The sequence below is a fragment of the Strix uralensis genome, chromosome 5 (assembly GCF_047716275.1).
Source record: "Strix uralensis isolate ZFMK-TIS-50842 chromosome 5, bStrUra1, whole genome shotgun sequence".
Taxonomy (NCBI): Eukaryota; Metazoa; Chordata; class Aves; order Strigiformes; family Strigidae; genus Strix; species Strix uralensis.
The window spans coordinates 74,418,152-74,439,526 of record NC_133976.1 but is presented as its reverse complement, the minus strand read 5'-3'; the positions used below and the strand labels follow the sequence as shown (position 1 = coordinate 74,439,526).

The following is a 21,375-nucleotide window of genomic DNA, read 5'->3' as shown; positions in this document are numbered from 1 at the left end:
CCCGCCGCAGGCCGCTCCTGCCCGGTTCCCCCGCGCACCCCTTTTCCCTCCCCGTGTCAAGCCCCGCCATCCTCGCTGCTCCGTCTCCCAACCTGCTTCTGCAACCGCTCGCCGGCTCCTTTCTCTCCCAGCCATCCCCAAACCCGCCACCCCTTGCTCCGAAGCAGGCAGCACGCTGCACCCCCGCAGCCGACACCACCCGTCCCGTGGCGGCGCCTTGGCCGCAGCCGCCCGCCCCGCTCACGCCGGCGGCCCCTCTGCCTGCGCCCGGCGCCGCGGGCAGCCGCCGCCGCCCAGCTCGGGGTGAAGGCCGGCGGGGTGAGGGCAGGCGGGCCTCCGCCGCGCCCCCCGCCCCGATCCCGCCCCGCCGGGCCCCGCGCCTCGCTGGGAGCTGTAGTCCGCGAACTACGAGCCCCGGCGTGCCCCGCCGCCGGCCCCGGGGCCGGGCCGGGCGGGAGCGGCATGGCGCTGCGCGGCTGCCTGCGGGCCGGGCGGGGGCTGCTGCGCGCCGCGGGGCCGCGGGGGCCGCCCGCCCGCGGGGGCTGCGCCGGGGGCAGGGTGAGCGGCGGCGCCGGGGCGAGGGGCCGGGCCCGCCGCCCGCGTCCTTGCCGCGGGCCGGGAAGGGCGCCGGGGGGGGCGGGCGGGAGGGAGGGAAGGAAGGAAGGAAGGAAGGGCTCCCGGCGGCGGGTGACCGTCCCCTCCGCTCGCCTTGCAGCCGCCGGCCTTCGGGTTCCTCTTCGACGTGGATGGGGTGCTGGTGCGGGGCAGCCAGGCGGTGCCCGCCGCCCGTCAGGCCTTCCGCAGGCTGGCGGACAGCGGCGGGCGGCTGCGGGTGCCCGTCGTCTTCCTGACCAACGCCGGGAACTGCCTGAGGTCGGCAAAGGCCCGAGAGCTCTCCCAGGCGCTGGGGCTGCAGGTACCGGTGGCGGGGGAGCGACAGGAGGAGGAGGAGGAGGAGGAAGGGGGGGGGGGGGGGGGAGGAGCCCACCCGGCGCGGCTTCCCCGGGAGGGCTGAAGGGCTGGGGGTGGCAGCACCGCCGAGCGACCGGCCCTGCCTCGGACCGACGGGGTGGAGGGAGGCAGGTGGCAGCCAGGGTTAGGGATGGGACCCGACCCGACCCGACCGCAGGGAGAGGCGGGGGAAATGCAGCCTGTCGTCCTTCCCGCAGGTGTCCCCGGAGCAGGTGATCCTGTCCCACAGCCCCCTGCGCCTCTTCAGCCAGTTCCACCAGAAGTGCATGCTGGTGGCCGGGCAGGGGCCCGTGGAGGAGAACGCCCACAAGTATCCTTTGCTGAGTGTGCCTGGTGGTGCTCTGCGCGTCCCACTGCAGCTTCCCAGCTAAATGGTGCTGGTCCTGCCCTGCCCCTACCCCTGGCGCTCACTCGGTCAGCTTGGAGAAGCGTTAGGAGACAGAAAGGTCACTGGTCTCAACTTATGAGGAGGCACCCTCATGGAGAGGCTCGAATGCAGGCACTGTTGATCTCCATCTTGGTTACCTCCTGGCTGTCCTTGGTCTGTGTTTGGCTTTTCACACTGATTACCTCTCCTGTGAGCTGCACTGCTGTTCCTGCAGGTCAGATGTCACTGTGAGGACTCCATCAGCTTTGAGCCTCTCTCGCTTTTGAGATAAAATTGTGCTCCTTCCCATTCTTTCTAATGCAGAGTCCTTTAGAGATCACTCCCGACTCTCCCACAGCTAAGGTTTTCCCCAGGAATCTGACAGCAATTGAAGGAACTCAAATATCATTAGAACCAGAGTGTCCCAGTACAGGGACATGGTCTAAATGACAGTTATGCATATTGCCTGGCTAAGGTGAGGGCACAGCAGGCCTGACGTACCCTGTGTCTGCAGGGAGGTAAGAGCTGCCTGTAGGGTTTGCGACATCTCGGCCTGTGCACACACACAGTCACACCTTGTACTTGACATTTCACTTCATTTGTACAACACCTTGGCCCGTTTCTGTTTCCCCAGGGGCAGTAGGGCAAGCTAAGGGCAAGATGTTCTGCAAGTGAATGCAACTCATCCTTTGCTTGCATAGTTCTATGAGCACAGACCATTTTCATTTCACCAGCTGAGCTGACCAGAGCTTCACTGATTCTGCTTCTAGCCCAGGAGCCTGGCCAGCCCCCTGCACTGCACCAGTACGAGAACCCTGGCCTTAAAGATCTCCCAAAGCACATCCATTCTGTCTTGGAGCTCTTTGCCTATTTCCGGGGATTGCTGATCGCAAAATAAATCATCACAGTCTGGGATTTTTATGTAAGCTTTAGGGCCACCTTTAGGCTGAAGCACAGCATGCAGTTTGACTGAAAGCCATGAGGTTATGCATTACCAGATTAAATAACTGCTCTGCTACTAGGACTTGTATTCCTTAATCCTGTAGATGTCTTTGCAAGTAACTTAAAAAAAACCCAACCAACAGTCTCCACATCTTTCCTTGATGGTCTGAAATAGCCTGGGGTTCAAGCATGTGGTCACCATAGAGGCACTGAGGAAGGCATATCCCCTGTTAGACATGGTGGATCAGAGCCGGAGGCCAAAGGAGCTGGTAATTTCCTGATGCATTGGTAGAACGGGTGGTCTGGTGTGGTGGCCCTTACAGCATATAGCATGGGGTGGAGAAGCTGCGAGGCACAGAGCAGCCAGCTGCTAGTGACCTGCTTTAGCAAGAGCCTGGGACTGGTACTGAGCAGTCAGCATCTCTCTGCTCTTTCCAGCGTTGGCTCCTGCTGGAAGGGCAGTGACTTTCCCCTCTCCTTTCTCATGCCATATTCGTCTTTTGTTGCTGTTCCTTGCAGCAAGTGGTGAGACGGTTTGCTTGACATCTCCAGCTCTGAGACAGGAATGCATGATCTGTGAAATCCAATCTGGGATGGGGGGTGGGGTGGGAGAAATCTGTCTTTGGGATTCCGGGTGGCCTTGTCCTGCCTCTCTATGGAACTGTCTTGGCAGGTTCAAAGGAAGCATTTTTAGTTTTGTTTTGGAGATGGCATTAGGTTTTGCATTACTAACCCAGCCTTCATTTTTTTCTGGCAGCCTCCCCCAACCACTGGCTTCCCCACTATAGAAGGTAAGCAATAGCCTTTGTTTACATATGAAGAGCAAGCAGAAATAACAGCCAGGCCAGCTGGGATGGGAGCTAATGATGTGCTGTCAGCTCATGGGTATCACCAGGCAGCTTATTCAGAGGATACAGTCAGGAGGTAGCCTTGCCACCCTCATACAGCGTGAAGCAGAAGCTGATAAGTGCAAAGCCAACTTTTCTCTGTGCCACGCTCCAACATCTGGAAGCAGCGGAGCATGTGGTACAGTGATATGCAGGCTGGAGCTCTGGCACGAGCTGTGTTCGGGCAGTAGCTGTATTAGCGGTGGCATCCCAGCAGAGGGGTGCTTTTGGTAGTGAGTCTGTACTTGGATGCTGTGAGTTTCCAAGCATCTCTTGAAATCTTCCAGGGGTGATTCTGTTTGGTGAGCCAGTGAGGTGGGAGACAAGCCTGCAACTTATTACTGATGTACTCTTGAGCAACGGGAACCCTGGAGCAGAGCTGCAAGATATACCATACCCCCATCTGCCTGTCCTTGCCTGCAACATGGATCTCCTGTGGATGGCCGAAGCCAAGATGCCCAGGTGAAAAGCACGTGTGGTATTTGTTTTAGGCTACTTCATACAGCTCTCCTGCAGATGATCTTTTCTTCCTACATTTTTTAGTGTTAAGACTGTATGGCATAATTAGCAGCAGAGATATGAAAACTGCATGAGAAGCAAAGACTAAAGCTTTGAAGAAGCAAAAGCCAGACCACTGCCTATGGGTGGGTCGTTGCCGTGTCCAAACTAGGCAGTACCCTGGCTACAGCAGATGGTTCTCCTCACTGAGGAGTGTTTGCTACTTAAGTGGTGTGACTGGGGATACTGATGACCTCCTTTCTGGAGCAGGTTTGGCCATGGCACTTTCCTTCTGTGCTTGGAGAACATCTACAAGAAAGTGACAGGCCGGGAGCTGAAGTACGAGGCCTTGATCGGCAAACCCAGCACAGTCACCTACCGCTATGCTGAATACTTGATAAAACAGCAGGCAGAGAAACAGGGCTGGAAGTCTCCCATCCGACGCCTCTATGCAGTTGGGTAAGAGACTGTTTTTCCGACCGGTTTCCTTAGGGAGTTGCATACTGACTTCTCCCAAGTGTTTTTTTGAACGGAGATTTTGAAAATGAATACCAAAATCCCCATGGTGTCTCTGGAGCCTCACATACTAGAACAGAGGCTTGCTAGCTTTTTGCACCCTACACTTTTAATAATTTGGAGGGCCTTGTCAGCCTAGCAAGCTGTTTCTGTAGGATGCAGAGTGCATGTAGCATGACTGGATTAAAGGAAGAGTTAAGAGACCCAGATGTAGTACCATTAGCCTAGGTAGGCCAAACACTTTGGGATCGTAGGGAATACATTACAGTAATGGCTGGGACTGCTTTGGACCTGTCTTTTCCCCTTTGAAAGATGTTTGTGAAGCATGTGGCCTTCACCACAGCTGAACAGGACACACCAGTAGGTTGACTCACTGGCCCAGTCTGTGTGGTTCTCTAGATGTTAGCAAATATCTTGCACCCCTTCCTCCCTCGGTGCTGCCTTAATCCCAGTCTGCCAGAGCCAGAAATTGATGCATGGGCTAGTTTCTCATTTCTGTTTCACACTGTGACTTTATCCAGGGATAACCCTATGTCCGATATCTATGGGGCAAACCTCTACAACGCCTACCTCAAGTCAGCTCACCAGAACCAGGCCCAGGCTGGGGTGAAGAGGAGCCCGCAGGCAGCCAGTCCCCAAACTGAGGATGACCTCCATCTGAGGAAGGACTGCAACAATTCAGTGGAGAGTTGCGAGTCAATTCTAGTCTGCACTGGGGTCTACCGCCGCAGCGCAGATGTTCCCAGTAAAACAGAGGAGTGCACGGCAGAGACAGTATTCCATGGCCATCGGGACTTCTGCTTTGACCCCAGCCTGGTGGAGGCATCTTACATAGTGCAGGATGTGAATGATGCTGTGCAACTTGCTTTCAAGAAGGAGGACTGGAGCTAGGGTTAAGACAGGTGTGCCTAAAGACCTACCGGCGGGGAATTTTCTGTACTGGAAAGGGAAGAGGGGAAGAACAGGGAGAGACCTGGGGTGATCTTCTAATCCAGCCAACGTGAAAGAAAACTCCGGGTCTCAGCACTAAAAGCCCCTTACTTTTACTGATACTCCTCCACAATCCTGACAGCTGCTAGCAGGCTTTCAACTGTGAACGTACATTGCTCCTAATAATAATTGAGCCATAATGGAAACAGGGTATAAGGTGAAGGCTTGTCCCAGCAATCCCAGTTTTGTTCAGCCATCAGAGTTCTTTCTTTTCCACCCTTTGTGCGTGAAGACAAGGCAAGCTCATCCTCCTTTTCGCAGTGTGTTTGAGGATGAAGCTCTTGCCTGTGCAAGGAGCCACCATCAGCCTATGTACCATTCGTACAACGTGCTATTCGTCCAGTCTGTGATGTGAGCACACCAGAAACTCTGTTGGTGGCACTGTGCCAAGGGAAGGCTTTTAAGTCTTAACATTCTCCTTATGAAGAGTAAGTGCCTATGGACTTTAACAAATTCTGTTTGCTTGGGGATTTGCCACTGCATCACTGTCAGTCTGAAACCATTTTGCAGTTGTCCACCAGCTATGGAGAGGCGGGGCCCCTCAAAGGAAGCGGCAGTAGACAGAGCAACATGCTGCAGGGCCGAGGGAAAAGTTACATTATTCTGTCCCTCTGTTTAGCATTCTGTGAACACGTCTGCCTTTTTGCATCCTGCTAGGGAGCCAGCAGCCTGCTTTCAATAGCAGAGGAAACCAGAGAGTCTGAAATTCCAGAGTTGGCTTTGCCCAGAACTCAGTGCTGCAGCAAGAGGCTGTTTCAGCACCCACCCTGACCCCAGCTGTTGCAAGGGACGTGCCCTTGTCCCAGCTGGCACAGCTTCCAAAGAGGGGCCCTTCTTTGCAACAAGGGCCAACCAGAAACAGTCACAGCCCACCTTCGCTCCTTCCTGGCATGCAAGGATTGAGAGAGGAGATCATCAAGCCAGGATGGTACCTGGGCCCCATATCCCCAATCTTCATCTTTAAGAGTACAAATGGATCCGTCCTTCACTTCCTTTTTGCCTCTTTTCTCTCCTGTGGTTTGCAGCTCAGGCGTACCCCATACAGTCTGATCCCTGTTCCCTTCTCTTCCTTTAGCATGCAGGTAGAGTTCCTCCTAACATGAAGTAGCAGCTGGGACTTGCCTGCCCAGGAACATTTCCATAGCCCTAATGACATGCACCCTCTATTGCCTCTGTTCTCTTAGTTTGGTCTGTCCAGAGAAAGATCAAGACCTGTGTTTCCTTAGACAGTCCAAAGAAGCTAAGCAAGCATTGCTTGAAAAACTCTGTGTGAAAAACTGGCTCAGCAAGGAGTGTCTTCATTCCAGAGGAGCACTGTGATTTTAGAAGCATAAATCAGTTTGTGTATGTGATGGAAGGCCTTTGGAGCCAACACAACTGAGTTGGTGTTCCTAGTTATACTCAGCTCACACCACACAGAGATCAGAAATAGGTCTGCTCTGCCTCCTCTTTCTTCCTTCCTGCTTTACCACGCAGCTCCATACACAGGGTACAAACAAGATGTTCTGCACAGAAGTTTGAGTTGTTCTTAATTCATATCTCAGCATCCATGTGCACTAACATTCTGCTTCAGCAGCTCTCCATCCTCTTGATACTGATTTATCTTCCTAGGAAGGTCACACTGCAGAGCAGGCTCCGTTCTTACGTCATTCCAGGCTCTGCGTTGAAGGGGACTGGGTGACCCAAGCAAACAGGTCCTTCACTGTGGCCTCTTTCTCTGTACTTTAATTTCTGAATAGGAGCAGCAAAACACCTCTTTGGGTGAATTTCCCTCCTGTGAAATCCATAGTGGGAAGCAGTCGCTTCCTCTCTTAGCACTAGCTGGGGTTCTTCTTTGTCTTATCAGGACAAGAATCGCTTGGCTGCTTCTAAAAGCAGCTGTAATGTGACACAATCTTAGATTTTAATCTTTTGTCTTTCACTGGTGAGAAAAAGAAATTACCATTTCATATACTTGCACAAGACAAGGGCTTGTCTCCAGTTTCCAGAAGAGTAAGTACAGGGAAGGACTTTGCATATAACGGGGAAGGTCCTTTAGCTTTCAGCACATCTCCACTGTCACAGCTGTGCTATGGGCCCATTATAAAAGGCCTGAAACTGGAGGTCCAAAACCCATTATTCATAAACTAGCTCCAGTGTCCCTCAGCCTCACTTTCCAGAGGTGCCATCCAGTGCAGAAAGGAATTCCCCCTTTCCTTGCAGTATTTGCTAACTTGGGTGGTATTTTTCACAGGATTAATTGGGAACGGTCTTCTAGGCCATGATTACATAGACCTCAGAGAGCTGGTTGCTGGCAATAACTGCTAGCCACACCTTCAATTTGGTAGGTACTTATCTGCAGAAATACTGTCCGTCTGTCCGTGCAGTAACGTTTGGCAGAACTCTTTCTTGTTAAGACTGTGATGCCAGCAAGACAAGGTACTGCAGTGTTCCTCAGGGGGTTTAGTGCTGCTGAATCAGCTATCCCAGATGGAGCCAGATGCAGTGGCTGCTGCTCCGATGATGGTGGTGGATTTGTGGTAGGAACGTGCAGAAGAATTTTGAGAAATCACAAGCAGTTTCTAATTTCATACCAGCATGCACGGCACATCTCAGCCAGAAGTGAGGTAGGTAGCAAGAGATAGGAGATAGCACCTCCTTCAAGAAAGGAAGAGGTTTGCATTTGCAGAGAGAGTGAGCCAGGCATCTCCTTCTTTGGAATAGCGGTGGAGGTGAGCTGACTGATGTGAATCTGCTTCAGATTCCAAATCTGCTTTTAGCTCCAGATTTTTTTTTTTTTTCACCATGTTAGCATTGAAACAGTGCTCAGGGAGTCTTAAAAATGCGTAGGAGGAACTTCAGTGATAAGGCATTTAAGAAATGTTTCACTTGTGAGTTGAAATTGGACAGAAGGGAGAAGGAATCTAGAAGAATTTTGTACCCTTTCCCAGTTCTTACCAAGTAAGCTTGCATAAAAGGCTCTGCTTGTTGGTCTCTGCACTAATTAGTGAGATGGGCTGTCCTTAGTCTGAGCAACAGAGAGACCTTTCCCCTCTTCCCCTGCTCAGTGCCTTGAAACAGTGCACTTTGTCCAAGTCACTGCCTAGGAATTGCATGGACATAGTAGATGGAGTAGGAAATATGGGTTCTCCAGCTGCTGTTGAATACTGACTTGACTGTGTAAGATTTCTACAGATGAAAGTGCTTGCCAAGGCTCCTCTGTTCCATGAGTTTTGTGCTAGAGTGCTGTGTAGGCTTCTAGCTTATCTGCAGTTCATTTATGGACCTCTGTTATTGCTAGAATTCAGTGAAATCCTTTTACCTTGGAATTGCAGCTTCCTGGAATTAGCTTCAAGTGTGGCTGGATCAAAACTTTTCCTTTGTCTCATGTATTGCACAGAAGTAGTATTTCTGAAGCTGTATTTCTCTTATTTGGAGCAAGCATACTTCTGTGCAGATTATGGGACCAAGCAGGAGAGGGGACTTCACTTGCTGATCTAATTCCTTAATATTTATATGGTGCACTGCCCTATGCAACAAACACGGTGAAGACCTGATCCTAACAACTCCTGTCTTCCACAGATGGATGGGGTTTAGTCAAGCCTAAAGGGAGTATGCAGTGAGGTGAGGCAACTGAGAATAGCAGGGAGGAACTGGAGGAAGGGTAGACCTTGTTTTGGATCTGAAGCAGAGAGCTTTGATGTCATGCAATAACATGGTGGCCAAAGAGGTCAATTCCTTTATTCCACGGGACACATGCAACTACTGGCCTGGCATTCAGGGAGTCATATAACACTACTGTCTCCTTTCTTCCAACCTTAAACCCAGTGTGTCTTTTTCCCTCCAATAAATGCGTAATGTTTCAGATTATGTCGTGTGCACTATAGCAGAGTGATTATGTATCATACAGAGAAATCAGAAGCTGTGATTATTTTAGATTTCATATTAATTTCAACACAGTTCCAGAGTTGCTCCTTTGATCTAGCACATACATAAAATAATAAAAGATGTTTTCTTTGAAATAAATTTTAATTTGCTGTGTGTACATTTCAGGAGTATTACCCTCATCTCTTTCACATCTTTGTCCTAGAAGGTTATCAGGACAAATTCTGTCTTTTGTTCTGTTCATCAAGCCATTCTTAGATTTTCTTGAGGGAACCACCCTGAAAGATACCCCTCCAGCAATTCTTTTGACTAAGCCAAACTGATTCCCTGTAAGCTCCACATCTGCCAGAGTCAGGTGAGATGAGTGCAACTTTGACCATTCCTACTCTGTAGGGGGGAAAAAAATGACACGTCACAAGCTATGATGCTCTGACTGTTCACAGTCAAGACTAGTTTTGGGATGCCACCTGTGTATGAGATGCTTTCAGGGTGGACATTTAGTTGTGACCTGACCTAAGCAACTGCATTTGTAATAATTGCATCTACTGCCTGGGGAAGCCGCAAGCTAGATGCCACCAACTTAATCTGCTATCGCAGATGAAGAACAAGCCTAAGGACATAGGAAAGTCATCCTTACCACTAGAAGCTTACTTGACTCTGTGTTAAACCCTTTGTGATTGTAAAAGAAACCCAACTTGTTTGACAAGAGCCATGCCCTGGTACCTTTTGAAAAAGGTGAGTGGAGCTAGGGAGGCATGCTAACTGGCAAGCTTTCAGATGAGAGCCAAAAGCTTCCACTGGTTTCAGCAAATGGAATATTAAAGATCCTGCTAGGTGAAAACCATCAGCTTTAATGATCTAGAAACAGCCAATTCACTTGCATTGTTCTTATAAGATATTCTACCAGAAGGTTTTTCATCTACAAAATTCACAGCTCACAGGAGGCACATTAGACAGCAAAACAAAGCATGATTCAGAGTCCTGAGAACTTGATGTAGAAAGGAACAATCGATAAAGCAATAAAAGCAGTTTTGGAGGTACTGGACAAGAATTCCCATTCTCAGCAGAGAGAGGAATCAAATTGTATTCTACATCCTGGAGAAATGACCTATAGCCCTGACCTCTAATAAATAATAATAAAAAGCATTAACCAGCCTTGTCCTTTTTTCCGGTATTCCGGTAGTTGGAGCACTTGCCCAAGATAGGGCGTATCAAGGTTTAGTTAGGCAGAAAGAGATCAAAACCTGACCATCTCAGATGAATGCTTTTAATCACACTGTTGTCAAAGCAAAAGGGCAGTCTAGGGTTAAGGTGTCCCTTGTAGGAGACAGCCTTAGCTGGAAGCTAGAGTCCCATAGAAATCCTTAACCAACACAAGAAGCAGAGTTGAACACTGGCAACACGAAACACTGAAGAAGGAACAACTTGAACAAGAGGGACTGAGCGCCCTATTCAAGTTGGAGTTTGTTCCCAGGTGGATTCGGTGAGAAACGCCTACCAGAGTAAGCCATGAGAAGTGCTTGGCCTATAGATTCTGGTGGGTCTTGAACACAAGCTAAGCAGTTACTCACTCACCCTGGTACAGACCTTAGACCTTCAGGGGCATGCCCAAACCCTTCCTTTACCACATCAACCTAACCTCGGTTATAAAAGCACAAGTCTTTATGGATTTTTGCAGCCACGTGCTCAATTGCCTGAAAATTGAGCACTTAAAGACCTTTACGGATCCAGTCTGCAAAAGTTTAAAACTACACACCGGCAGGGCAGCTATGTGTTCTCTAGGAGCCAAACGGTTCCATCAAGAAAGCCCTTTTCTCTAATTCACTATAATAAACCAGCTTTTTTCTTTCAGTCAGTTCAGCGACTAAGAGCTTTCACTTTCTCCTCAGTTGCAATACACACTGTGTACTAAGAGTAAGTGCAAAATACTAAGAGAAAACCCCAAATCCTCTTCACTCTCCAAACCCCTACCCTGCTACAAGCATGAAAAAAATCTCTTTGCATTTTATGATGGCATCAAAAGCTCTTTGAACTGAAGTGTAATTACAAGCGATAGATTCTTATGCTTTTATACCCTTTTGAAGACTGTTCCCTAAACCATAGTACTGTTTCAGCAGTTTAGTCACAAAGTCCCTGCATTTGGAGATGGACAAACCAAGGTGTCTTTGAACTTTGGTGCTGGCTAGGTGAAACATTTCTGCACTTCCTGTAACTTCAGCCCTGAGCATTTGAATGGATTAGAGAAGTGCAGTACGAAGCATGTGTCAGAGAATCCCAGAACCTTCCTTTCCCACACAAAAGGCATTTTAAGTATAGTTGGAGCAGATTATGCTCAAACTCACTGAGATCACTGAGATTTTGCCTCCTTCCCTCCCACTGCTGCCAGTTTCTGACAGCTTACTGCAGGGTATAATTAGGGATTTAGTTTCTGGTCTTTCTTTCAGGCATATATTTGCCTCCTTTTTTTCTTCTCCGAAGAAATGGAGTCATTATTTTTGTTTCCTCTTGAGTTCTGCCCTCAAGAAAGTTTTGTCTTTCCCCTAGCAGGGCTATTCTTGAGGCCACACTACTTGTTTCACTAGTAGTGTAAACTAGAAATGGTAGCATTTTAGATATTCAGTATGACTATTTCACAAAACTCTTGTTGTCTGCTGCTTGCCTTTGAATGTATGTATACACACACATATCTATGCATACACATAAATACATAAAGAAGCCAGAAACAGCTTTGGAGCTGGTGAAAAGTAGAAGCTATTTATAGTTTAGCCTTTAATGTTTTAACAGTAATGGTTAAGCACTAACGCTTCCAAGGGCTGCACATTGCATTAAATAACTGGATCACACGGGAAGCATCAGCTTGTCATAGCTCATCCTACAGTGTGCTACAAAAAGCTCTTCAGTGCTTTCTCAAGTAGACGACATTTCTCCCCTCACTCCCATTTTAAGGTACAGGCACAATTTCTGCTGCCTTCCCCACAAACAAGCTCTTCTCTTATTCTCACCTGTTTGTTTGGGTTGTGTTTGCCCCACTGGAGCCCATGCTCAGCCCAAGGAAGCCCTTGAGCTCCCACCCTCCTTCCCAGTGCTCCCCCATCCTTTGCTCACAGCTCCCCCTGCCCTATAGCCACAGGTCCCTGTTCCCACCTGCCTACCTTGGACGCAGGTACCTTCCCACACCCAGCAGGGGTCCTTTGGTCTCTGCAGAACCGTTTCCATAAGGCTCCTCTTGCCCTGCTCACACAGCCTCAGCCCAGCAGGACCGTGCTCCCCAGGCTACAAGAGGTGCAAGCCCCTTTGCCAGGCACATGCTAGCCCAGGCAGGCCCACTTAGCACCCAGCTCTCCCCCATGTGCCCCGCTTCCCCCATTCCCCTGGGCTGAGCTTGCCACGTCACCCAGTTGGCGTGTCAGAGCCCATTTCCCCAGGTGGGCAGGCCAGCTGTGGGTGACAGCCCATCCCTCCTGAAGCCCACAGACCCCCATCCAATTGCACTTACCCCAGCAGGTGGGACAGACGCCAGTCCGGCAAGAACCTTTGTGAAACGAGCCCCTGGACTGAAAGCGGAGGAGATGTGAGTGCCTATGGGCAGACCACCAGGGCAGCTATGTGAGCATGTCCAGCCCATGGCGCAGGGAAGCGCATTGCATGAGATCCAGCAAGGCAAAGCCGTCACTGTCTGCTGCCCAGGTAGGGCAGGAGCAACCTTCTCTGTGTGAGGGATGTTGCCCTCAGGGGCCCCGATGGATGCTTGGTTTTCACTCCACATCCTCTCGTAGAAGTGGAAAACTTTTCTTGCAGTGGAATAGGTGAATGTGGTAGGAGCAAGATCGACTTAGCTAATCCTCAGGACTGACCACACATTAATCATGCCAGTGACACAAGCGGTGGCTTACCCTGAGAAGGGTCAGGTGAATGTACCCACCTTAGATGAAGGCCAGGATCTCATATGTAAGGATGTGGTTTTACCCTCTACCCTTGATCCCAAACACTTACACCAGCCATCTCACCCAGCCTTTCTGTGGAAATCAAATTAGGAGGCACAGCCGGTGTCATTCACAAACCCTCACTGCCATCCTGGGCCATCCTGAACTGGGCAACTCCTGACACCAGTCAAAGAGAAATAGCACTGGGTCCTGCTCGAACCTGAAAAAGCAACACAGACAGCAAACATCCTCCTTGGCCATGGCCTCGAGCCTCACGCTCCCTATATAACAGAGATCATCCAACAGAGCCCTAAGAAAGGTCTTTGTGGAGTTGTACAAAAATTGTAGTCAAAGCAGTTGTTTGGCCATGGTTTTTTTTCTTTGGCAGGCAAGTCTGTCAAAGAGAGAAAGCCTTGCCAGCGGAAGACACAGTGCGCGGTGACAGAGCCCAGGTGCAGCACTTTCATCTCTGACAAAGTCCACACACCTTGAGGGGCTGGCGAGCAAAGCAAACATGATGGGAGCATATCTGGCAAGTAGAGGTGAGGCGGCTCGCTGTCTTCTTGCATCTTGAATGACCTTGGACTAAGCTGCTCAGCTGAGAGTGGTGCTGCATTGCTTCTGTCATGCAAAATCTTGCCATTTCCTGTGTCAGGTGGCTGTGGGCTGGCACCACACCCCAGCAATGCAGAGCAGAGAGTATCCCCCGTGTCACTACGGAGGCAGCAATGTGGCAGTGCCTCCGAGGCATTGACGTGGGATGTGGATCGTGGGGAGCAGCCCACATGTGGCTCCATGTGGCAGAGGGGATGCCGGAGCTGTGACGCCTGGGCCAAGCGTCTCAGCAGAGGCCCGTGAGCTGCCCAGACTAAATGTGAGCAGCACTGTACAGGGCTGCCGGGAGCCTGCTGTGAGAGGTCCTCAGCGTCAGGCTGCCAGGAGTCACCTGCTGGAAAATAAATGGCAACAGCCCTCTTTGGATCCACCTGATCTTGAACTTGTGAATGCCAGTGATGCTTGTCACAGCTACAAGGCTAGTGGTGCTGCCTGCTGCATCCTGGTCCCTCTGTGAGCATCTGCATAGGTGTCCTGCCTGTTTTGCCCTGGGGTGAAACCTCGTGTCCTCCATCCTGGCGCCAGGCTAGGATTCACCAGCCCATTCACTGCCCTCCAGGCAGCACTGTTCTTCTGAACACTCATGTTTCTTACGATACACTCTAATTACAGACCTTCTTAAAATGAAGTATTTTTATTTGCTAATCGAAATGTGGAATTAGGGAGAAAGGGTCCTTAGACAGCAAGAGAATGCGTGTGTGTTCAGTCTCACCTGATGCTACATACCATAACAAGGTGAGTTAGAGGAAGGCAATGAACACAAGTAGCGCTGATGCAAGGTTCAATCTTGGCAAGTGTATCCTAGCATTGAAAACACAATGTGAGTGTGGCAGAAAATAGGTGTCCCCCATCCTAGCTGCGACCCAGCCATGCAGGTAACGGCAGCAGAGATGCAGCAGCACAGGCTTTAAAGCAGGATGGCAATCAGCCTAGGAGACCATGGGAATGCCCGAGTGTTGCCATCCCAGTTTAGAGGTTGTACCACTTCAGTACCGTGCTGTGCAAGTGCCTACATTAAAGCTTGCATAACCTCCAGTTATCTTTTTTTCCCCCCCCTCTCTGTTCTGACCATGCTTTTAGAAAACCGATTTATCTGTGTCTCCTCACTCCAGTCTCCATTGACAGTAATGCTTTTGCTGTGATTATTCTTCTTCTTCCCATTTTTCCTCTTTATTGCTATGTGTCTAAAGAAATGTTTGTGTCAACCCACCTCAAGTTCTCCCCTTTCCTTTCTCAATTATTTCTTTGTTTCAGGTTTAAGCATGAATTCTCCTGGTACCCCAGACCAATTTCTCCTTGTTGTCAAGAGCAGCCAGTGACATTCACTGGAGTAGGGCTCCTCAGGGAGCCTGTACCAACATCTATTAGATGGCTGTCACTGCTGTCCTGGATGTCCTTTCCCAGTACTAAGCGTCTGGGTTTTGCTCAACCCTTTGTGTTGATTAGCAACACCCTCAAAATTCAAGCCATTTTGGATCTTTATCACAAAGGGTAGTTAATACAGACATTTGGGTACAAGTTTGTTCACTATGCTTCACATCATTGACAGGCAGCACCTGGCTCATCACCGGAGGGCACAGGTAGGAATGAGGGACTGGTGATGCCAAACACCAAGCCACCCTGATACACGATGTGCCATCGTTAATGCTGGTGCTGTGACAGATCCAGCCAGCCAAGCTCAATTCGAGGCTGTTATTAGTGGGTCAGTAAAGGCCCTGGCTGGTGCTTTCAGTAGAAGTAAGAACTTTAGGGCTATTCACATCAAGTTAAGTCACTGTCCCATCACAGCAAGCTGGGCAGAGCCCTCAGTATGTGGCTTGGCTCAACTCCGGAGATCGAAGATTGGTGGGATAAAAGCCATTTACTTAGATGTGTTATTTACGTTGATGTTATTTACTTACAACAGACTGGAAGTCCGGGCAGCCGAACGTCCAGCACCACAGATGAGGAGCCACGAGTGAGTGCTTGGCCGTAGGCTGTGCGCCAGGCCACTGGCCCTTGTCTTGTTCAGCCTAGAGAGATTGGGGGAGACTGAAGTACTTCCGATTTTCTGGAGTGGGTGCCGGGGGGCTGTGACATGTCCATGGGTGGCTCGTCCAGGCCCGGCTGGCTCCATTCACGGAGGTCTGGGGGCAGGAGGCAGCCGGGCCGTGCCCCCGAGATCTAGCTCTGTCGCAGCCCCGGGGACAGGGAGGGGGGCGCCTTCCTCCCCCTCCCCTTCTCGCCCCCCTCCTCCCCTCCCCCGGCCGCACAGCCGCGCTCCGCTCCCCCACCCCCTCCCCCAGCCCACCCACCGCCGCCAGCGGAGACGCCCGCTCCGGCTCCGGCAGCTGCTGCGGTTGCGGCTCGGCGCCGCCCCCGGCCTCCCCCGCCGCGCCCCGCCGGCTCCCGCCGCTCGGGCTCTCCGCACCGCTGCCGCCGCCGCTGCCGGTGCCGGTGCGGCGGCGCGGGGCTCGGGGGGCGGGCCGGGGGCGGGCCGGGGGCCGCGGCGCGGCCGTCGGGCCCGGCGCGCCGGCTCGGGGGCCGGGGAGGACCATGCACCGCGCTGCCTCCAACCAGCGCTCGGTCTCCTCCTCCTCGGGCTCCTTCCAGCCGCCGCCGCCGCCGCCGCCGCCGCCGCACGCCGCCGACCGGCAGCCCCTCTTCCCGGGGGGCTCCAGCAGCGGCGGCAGCCGGCGGGGCTCGGGGTCGAGCTCGGACTCGGCGCGGGCCCGCCGCCCCCGCAGCCCCCGCAGCAGCACCGAGGAGGAGGAGGAGGAGGAGGAGGAGGAAGAGGAGGAGGACAGCATCAGCATCAGCAAGCCCCTAGTGCCGCCGCCCGCCGCCCCGCCGCCCGCCACCGCCTCGCCGCTCCCCAGCAGCAGCAACAGCAGCGGCAGCAGCGGCAGCAGCGGCAGCAGCGGCGGCGGGAGCCCGGGCCGCAGCATGACGGCGGCGGAGCTGTACGGGGCGGCGGCGGCGGGCGGCGGGGCGGCGGGCGGCGGGGCGGTGGCGGCGGGGCCGCTGCCGGGGCCCGGCGGGGCGGCGGGCGGGCGGCGCTGGGGCTTCCAGGCGCTGTCCCTGGTGCTGCTGCTGGGGCAGGGCGCGCTGCTGGACCTCTACCTGATCGCCGTCACCGACCTGTACTGGTGCAGCTGGATCGCCACCGACCTGGTGTTGGCGGCCGGCTGGGGCATCTTCTTCTGCCGCAACAGCCGGGCGCGCCGCCGGGAGCGGCCCCCGCCGCCGCCCCCCCCCGGTCCGCCGCCGCCGCACCCGCTGCTGCTGCACGGCCCCCCCGGCGGCCGCGGGGCCGGGGGCCGCGGGGCCGGCGCCCCCCCCCGCGGCGGCGACTTCGCCTACGCGCACCTCGCCTGGCTCATCTACTCCATCGCCTTCACGCCCAAGGCGGCGCTGATCCTGGGCACCTCCATCCTGGAGCTGATCGAGCTGCGCCTGCCGCTGGGCACCACCGGCTTCCGCATCACCCTGGCGCTCTCCGCCCCGCTGCTGTACTGCCTGCTGCGGGCCATCGGCACCGAGGGCTCCGGGCAGCTGCTCCTGCCGCCGCAGCCGCCGCCGCAGCACCGCGCCGCCGCCGCCTTCCTCGCCACCTGCCTCGACCTGCTCGACAGCTTCTCTCTGCTGGAGCTGGTGCTGCAGCCCGGCCGGCCGGCGCCGCTGCCCGCCCCGCTCCGCTACCTCCTCATCGCCGTCTACTTCCTCTGCCTGGCCTCGCCGGTGCTGTGGCTGTACGAGCTCAGCGCCTCCCGCCCCCCCGGCGCCGCCCGCCTCGCCCTCCACCTCCTGCTGCCCGCCGGGCTGCTGGACGCCCCGCTCCTGGCGCTCCGCTGCCTCCTGCTCCTGCGCTACCAGCAGCCCCTCTCCCTCTTCATGCTGAAGAACCTCTTCTTCCTGGCCTGCCGCGGCCTGGAGGCGCTGGAGACCTGCTGCCTCCTCCGCCCCTCCGCCGCCCCGCCGCCCGCCAAGTACGGCCCCGCCGCCGCCGCCCCCGCCGCCGCCGCCCCGCTGGCCCACGGGCTCTCCGACGCCGACGTGGGCCCCCACGGGTACGTCAACGCCTTGGCGGTCACCGCCCAGGGCTGAGCGCCCCCCTCCCCCCCCCCCGCCCCGGGCCGCCGCCGCCCCCGGAGGGGCTCCCGCCGCCCCCGGCTCCGCTCCCGGCAGAGTCTCTCTGCGTTTCTGCTCAGGTTCCCGCCGCCGTGGCCGAGCAGGGGAAGGGGACGCGGGCGGCCCCGTCGGACTCCCGCTCCCCTCCTTCCTTTCCCGCGGACAAATCCAGCAGCGGAAGCTCAGCGCAAACCCGACTACCTGCAGGAGCCGACGGCTGACGCTTGTCCCCGGAAAACGCACCCTCCCTTCACGACGAGTCTTCTTCTAGTGCTTCTGCCTCTCCACAGTGTTTGGAGGGTCCCACTCTTCCCCTCCCGCTCCCCACCAGGACATCACGTTGCTTTGTGACCATAAAGGTTTAGTTTTTATCTTTTCCTCCTAAACAACAGGGACCAGCGGATTTTGTCCCCTCCTTGAAGAACCTCTGCTGACCACAACGCTGAGATGTGAGAGTGGCCTGACCGGCAGAGACGTGCCCTCGGGGTGCAGGCCGCACGAAAAGAAGCACGCTTTGGTTTTGCGAGGACTTGCAGAGCTGCCACCTCTGTTTCCCAGCAGCAGAGCTGCAGAGGGCCTTTGCATACCAGCTGGGGAACCCCTGGGAGCACGCCGGCCATCCGGTCATTTCAAGCCTAGGAGCCACTTTCTCCAAGCCGAAAATGTCTACCTCTGTGCTTCAACCTTTTGCATCTTCCGTTGACTTCACATGCTAAAGAAACATAATCCAGGGGCTTAGTCCCCATTTCACTACCACCGAGACATTTACTTCTGGTGAGAACAGGGTTTACAGCAGCCTACTGCTTGCTTCAGAGGGCAGCACCCAGGTGCCGGGGCTCTCAATTCTCTGTGAATATGCATGTTTATGGGATCAGTGTTGGTTTTCTTTTACGCAGAGCATAGGATCTCCCTTTACATAGGCCGGAAAGGCTGGAAAGATTTCCTCTGGCCCCCCTTCCACATCTGTTTGAGAGCAGAGACGGGGCTAAGCCTGCAAAGTGCCCCCACTCAAACAGCGGGGCAGAGGACGTCAGCGCGGCTCAGGGTGGGCCCTGCGCTCGGTGAACCTCACTTTTCAGCGCAGAAAGCAAAGTGCTGCAGGAGCCCTCGAGGCAGAGGGGCTCCCGAGCTTTGCTGAAAGCCCACAGACCAGCATCCTGTCCTCCATGTGCATGTGGTTAAGGGTAGGTGGGGAAAAAGTTAATTGTTGGTAACCTCTCATAGAAACACAGTTATCTTTGGTTTTAAGCTCCATGAACGTTGGGGTGGGGGTTAAGGCCTGCTCTTCTGCCTGGCTACAGCTGCTCCTGACACCAGCCAAATGGAAGCAGGAGCACGGAGGCCATGTTTGGAGGAAGGACTTTGCCCCTTCCAGGCTTATATTTTGTTATCTGGGCAAGGCTGCATTCATTGGGAAAATGCCAGTTTCCTGTCCCGAGCCTTTTTTCAAGCTGTCCTGACGGGAAGGGGAAATGAAGCACAACCAACTGCTACCCAGAGCCAACAGCAGGACTGCAGGCACAGCCCAGACTTCTGCACACGCATCCATTCTCTCCTTCAGGGCTCAGGCTTCAGTGGGAGCGAGCCTGTCCCACCTCCCTTTTCACAGAGTGGGATCAACTGCCTGCTCCAGTGGACTGCTACAACAAAATGTTTACAGTCTGGTAACTTCCAGCTCCCCCAGGCAGAAGTGGGGGTGCCATCAGGCTCTTCTCCCCCAGCTCTCGGGTGGCTGAGGAGTTTTGAGGGGCTAGAAAAGCCCCTAGAAAAGATGGGGCAATAGCACTGTTCTGTTCAGAGCTGCAGCTAGGATGGGTGACTCACTGCTCTCCCCACGCCAAATGGAGAGTCAGCAAAGGCTAGGCTTAACTTTCCCACCAGTGCTTTATTTTTAACCTGAGCCCTTACGTGGGCAATTGTGTGAATTTTGGCCAGTGGCCTTTCTCTTCAGTAACTTCTTTTTGTCTGGACAATCTTGGTGCTGTGAGTGACTGTGATTGTAAAACTTGGTACTGTGAACTTTTCCTATGTGATGTGAGATGTGTTGAGGGGATGCTAAGTTCCTGGCCAAAGGAGGTGTGATCACAGGTATATTATGCTTGTATAGATATTTATTTCCTTGCACCTTCCTTTTTCAGCATTAAACAGAGAGTAAAAGCTCAGAAAGAACTACAGTATTATTCAAGAGAGAATGAGATGATACTTGTACCTAGGAGTACACAATGCTTCCATCAAACAGCTGAAGAAAAAAGAAAAAAAAACCAACTTTGCCAAAAACTAGGTGAAGGAAAAGCTATTCACCCCCAACTATGTTTTGCTGTTCCTACGGCCAAGTTCACAATAGCACCAAAGCATGTAGACAAACATCCCTTATACACTGAAGTGTAAGCATAGTTGAGACACTAGAATCACAGCAGAATTATTAAAATGTCTTACTTCAGTACCCCTTCAAAGCACATAACAAAGTTGCTGTTTCAGCAGCGAGTGCCTTTTTCCATTTAAGACATTATTGAGAAAATGGCATATTTGAAATTCATCTAGCCATGGCACATTTAAACCATTGACAGTGAAATCACAGTTCAAATTTGTCTGTGGATGCAAAGGTTGCCTGGGACAGATGACCCTGCAAAATGATGCTTCTGTTGCATAGAATTGCTTTGTAGAAAAAGTGGTTCTTTGTAGTGCCATGGGTTCTAGGTTGTTAGTAAACGTGCTGTTTGGAGAGTGTAAAGCTCTCATAGTAGCTGGCTGTCCAGAAGCCCCCTTGCAACTAAAAGGGCAGCTCTGCTGCCACTTCAATTACTTCCTACAGAGGAAGATTTAGAGCTCTTCAATGTCTTGTTTATAAGCCTGCTCCTCCTTTTGAATTCCCTTCTTTGGTAATTGAGCTCTCACTTCCATTTAAATCCTTCTGCCACAGAATAGATCCGTTTGCAGAAGAGAGAGAGTGGTACCATTAAAGTGCAAACAATACCTCACCCAGCGCACCTTGCACACCTACTGTATATTCTGCCAGCATTAAATTACTGGTCCGGGTCAATAACACTTTGCTAAACGAAGTTGTGCCATACTAAGACATATGTCCCTTGGGATTCTGTTACAAGCCTTGTAACACAACTCAGCTATTTAGCATTTTATTGCTCTCTGTTTGCTATCCTGACAAAAGAAATGACTACTCCCAGGAGGGGAAACTGAAGTGAGAGATAAGGCCTGTGGCCAACGGACACTTGGCATCCCCCTGGCATTAATCAGAACTTGTATTTTTTAAAAAGCAAGATTGTTAAAATAAAATTAGAAACTTGTGACTGATTTTGCTCCTTTTCTTCCCTCCTTTGAGTCTTGCCAGGCTATTCAATTTTGCATTCAGGGACCAACAGATGCATTAAAGTTACTGGATTTCCTCATGTTGGATTGCTAAAAGGGTCTGGATTTTTCCCCTCAAACAAACTTCTTGCAAATGAAAGCAAATTCTAAAAGCTGTAACACCAAGGGAGTTATCTGATAAGGGAATGACTAAGGCAAGAAAAATCCAGATGACACTTCTGAGCTTCCGATTTAAATGATTTATGGGAATTCATACCACTTGAAAAAGGCTCATGGGGAAAAAAAAAAAATCAGATTTACATGTTAATTGCTGTAAAACAAAAGAAACTTTAAGAAGTGGGATCATCAAGATGACATTCACATAATC

General features: G+C 52.5%; 2 protein-coding genes across 3 annotated transcripts; both read left to right on the top strand.

The window, feature by feature from the left end:
- The first annotated feature begins 462 nt into the window (after positions 1 to 462).
- On the top strand, positions 463 to 13,437 carry HDHD5 (haloacid dehalogenase like hydrolase domain containing 5). Of its 2 annotated transcripts, XM_074871713.1 has the most exons (9): positions 463 to 558; positions 716 to 916; positions 1,170 to 1,282; positions 2,457 to 2,550; positions 3,039 to 3,072; positions 3,456 to 3,630; positions 3,937 to 4,125; positions 4,704 to 5,084; positions 13,348 to 13,437. In XM_074871713.1, exons 1-8 carry the CDS (start codon positions 463 to 465, stop codon positions 5,071 to 5,073), a joined length of 1,272 nt encoding a protein of 423 aa, XP_074727814.1. In that variant the 3' UTR covers positions 5,074 to 5,084; positions 13,348 to 13,437. The 2 variants fall into 2 exon arrangements, with proteins under 2 accessions (XP_074727814.1, XP_074727813.1); XM_074871712.1 differs by lacking the exon at positions 13,348 to 13,437 and having other exon boundaries at positions 4,704 to 10,182.
- Positions 13,438 to 16,109: 2,672 nt separating this feature from the next.
- On the top strand, positions 16,110 to 20,986 carry TMEM121B (transmembrane protein 121B). The gene is made up of 3 exons (XM_074870261.1): positions 16,110 to 16,382; positions 16,593 to 17,623; positions 17,765 to 20,986. Exons 1-3 carry the CDS (start codon positions 16,110 to 16,112, stop codon positions 18,033 to 18,035), a joined length of 1,575 nt encoding a protein of 524 aa, XP_074726362.1. The 3' UTR covers positions 18,036 to 20,986.
- The last annotated feature ends 389 nt before the right edge of the window (positions 20,987 to 21,375 follow it).

What these genes read in the sequence shown, in the direction of transcription:
- HDHD5 (XM_074871713.1), top strand. Translation starts at nt 463, where the DNA reads ATGGCGCTGCGCGGCTGCCTGCGGGCCGGGCGGGGGCTGCTGCGCGCC. An exon ending in GCCGGAGGCCAAAGGAGCTG is followed by an intron (nt 2,551 to 3,038) that starts GTAATTTCCTGA and finishes TTTTTCTGGCAG; the next exon opens with CCTCCCCCAACCACTGGCTT. An exon ending in GCCGAAGCCAAGATGCCCAG is followed by an intron (nt 3,631 to 3,936) that starts GTGAAAAGCACG and finishes TTTCTGGAGCAG; the next exon opens with GTTTGGCCATGGCACTTTCC.
- TMEM121B (XM_074870261.1), top strand. Translation starts at nt 16,110, where the DNA reads ATGCACCGCGCTGCCTCCAACCAGCGCTCGGTCTCCTCCTCCTCGGGC. An exon ending in TCAGCATCAGCAAGCCCCTA is followed by an intron (nt 16,383 to 16,592) that starts GTGCCGCCGCCC and finishes CCGGGGCCCGGC; the next exon opens with GGGGCGGCGGGCGGGCGGCG. An exon ending in GCCGACGTGGGCCCCCACGG is followed by an intron (nt 17,624 to 17,764) that starts GTACGTCAACGC and finishes GTTTCTGCTCAG; the next exon opens with GTTCCCGCCGCCGTGGCCGA.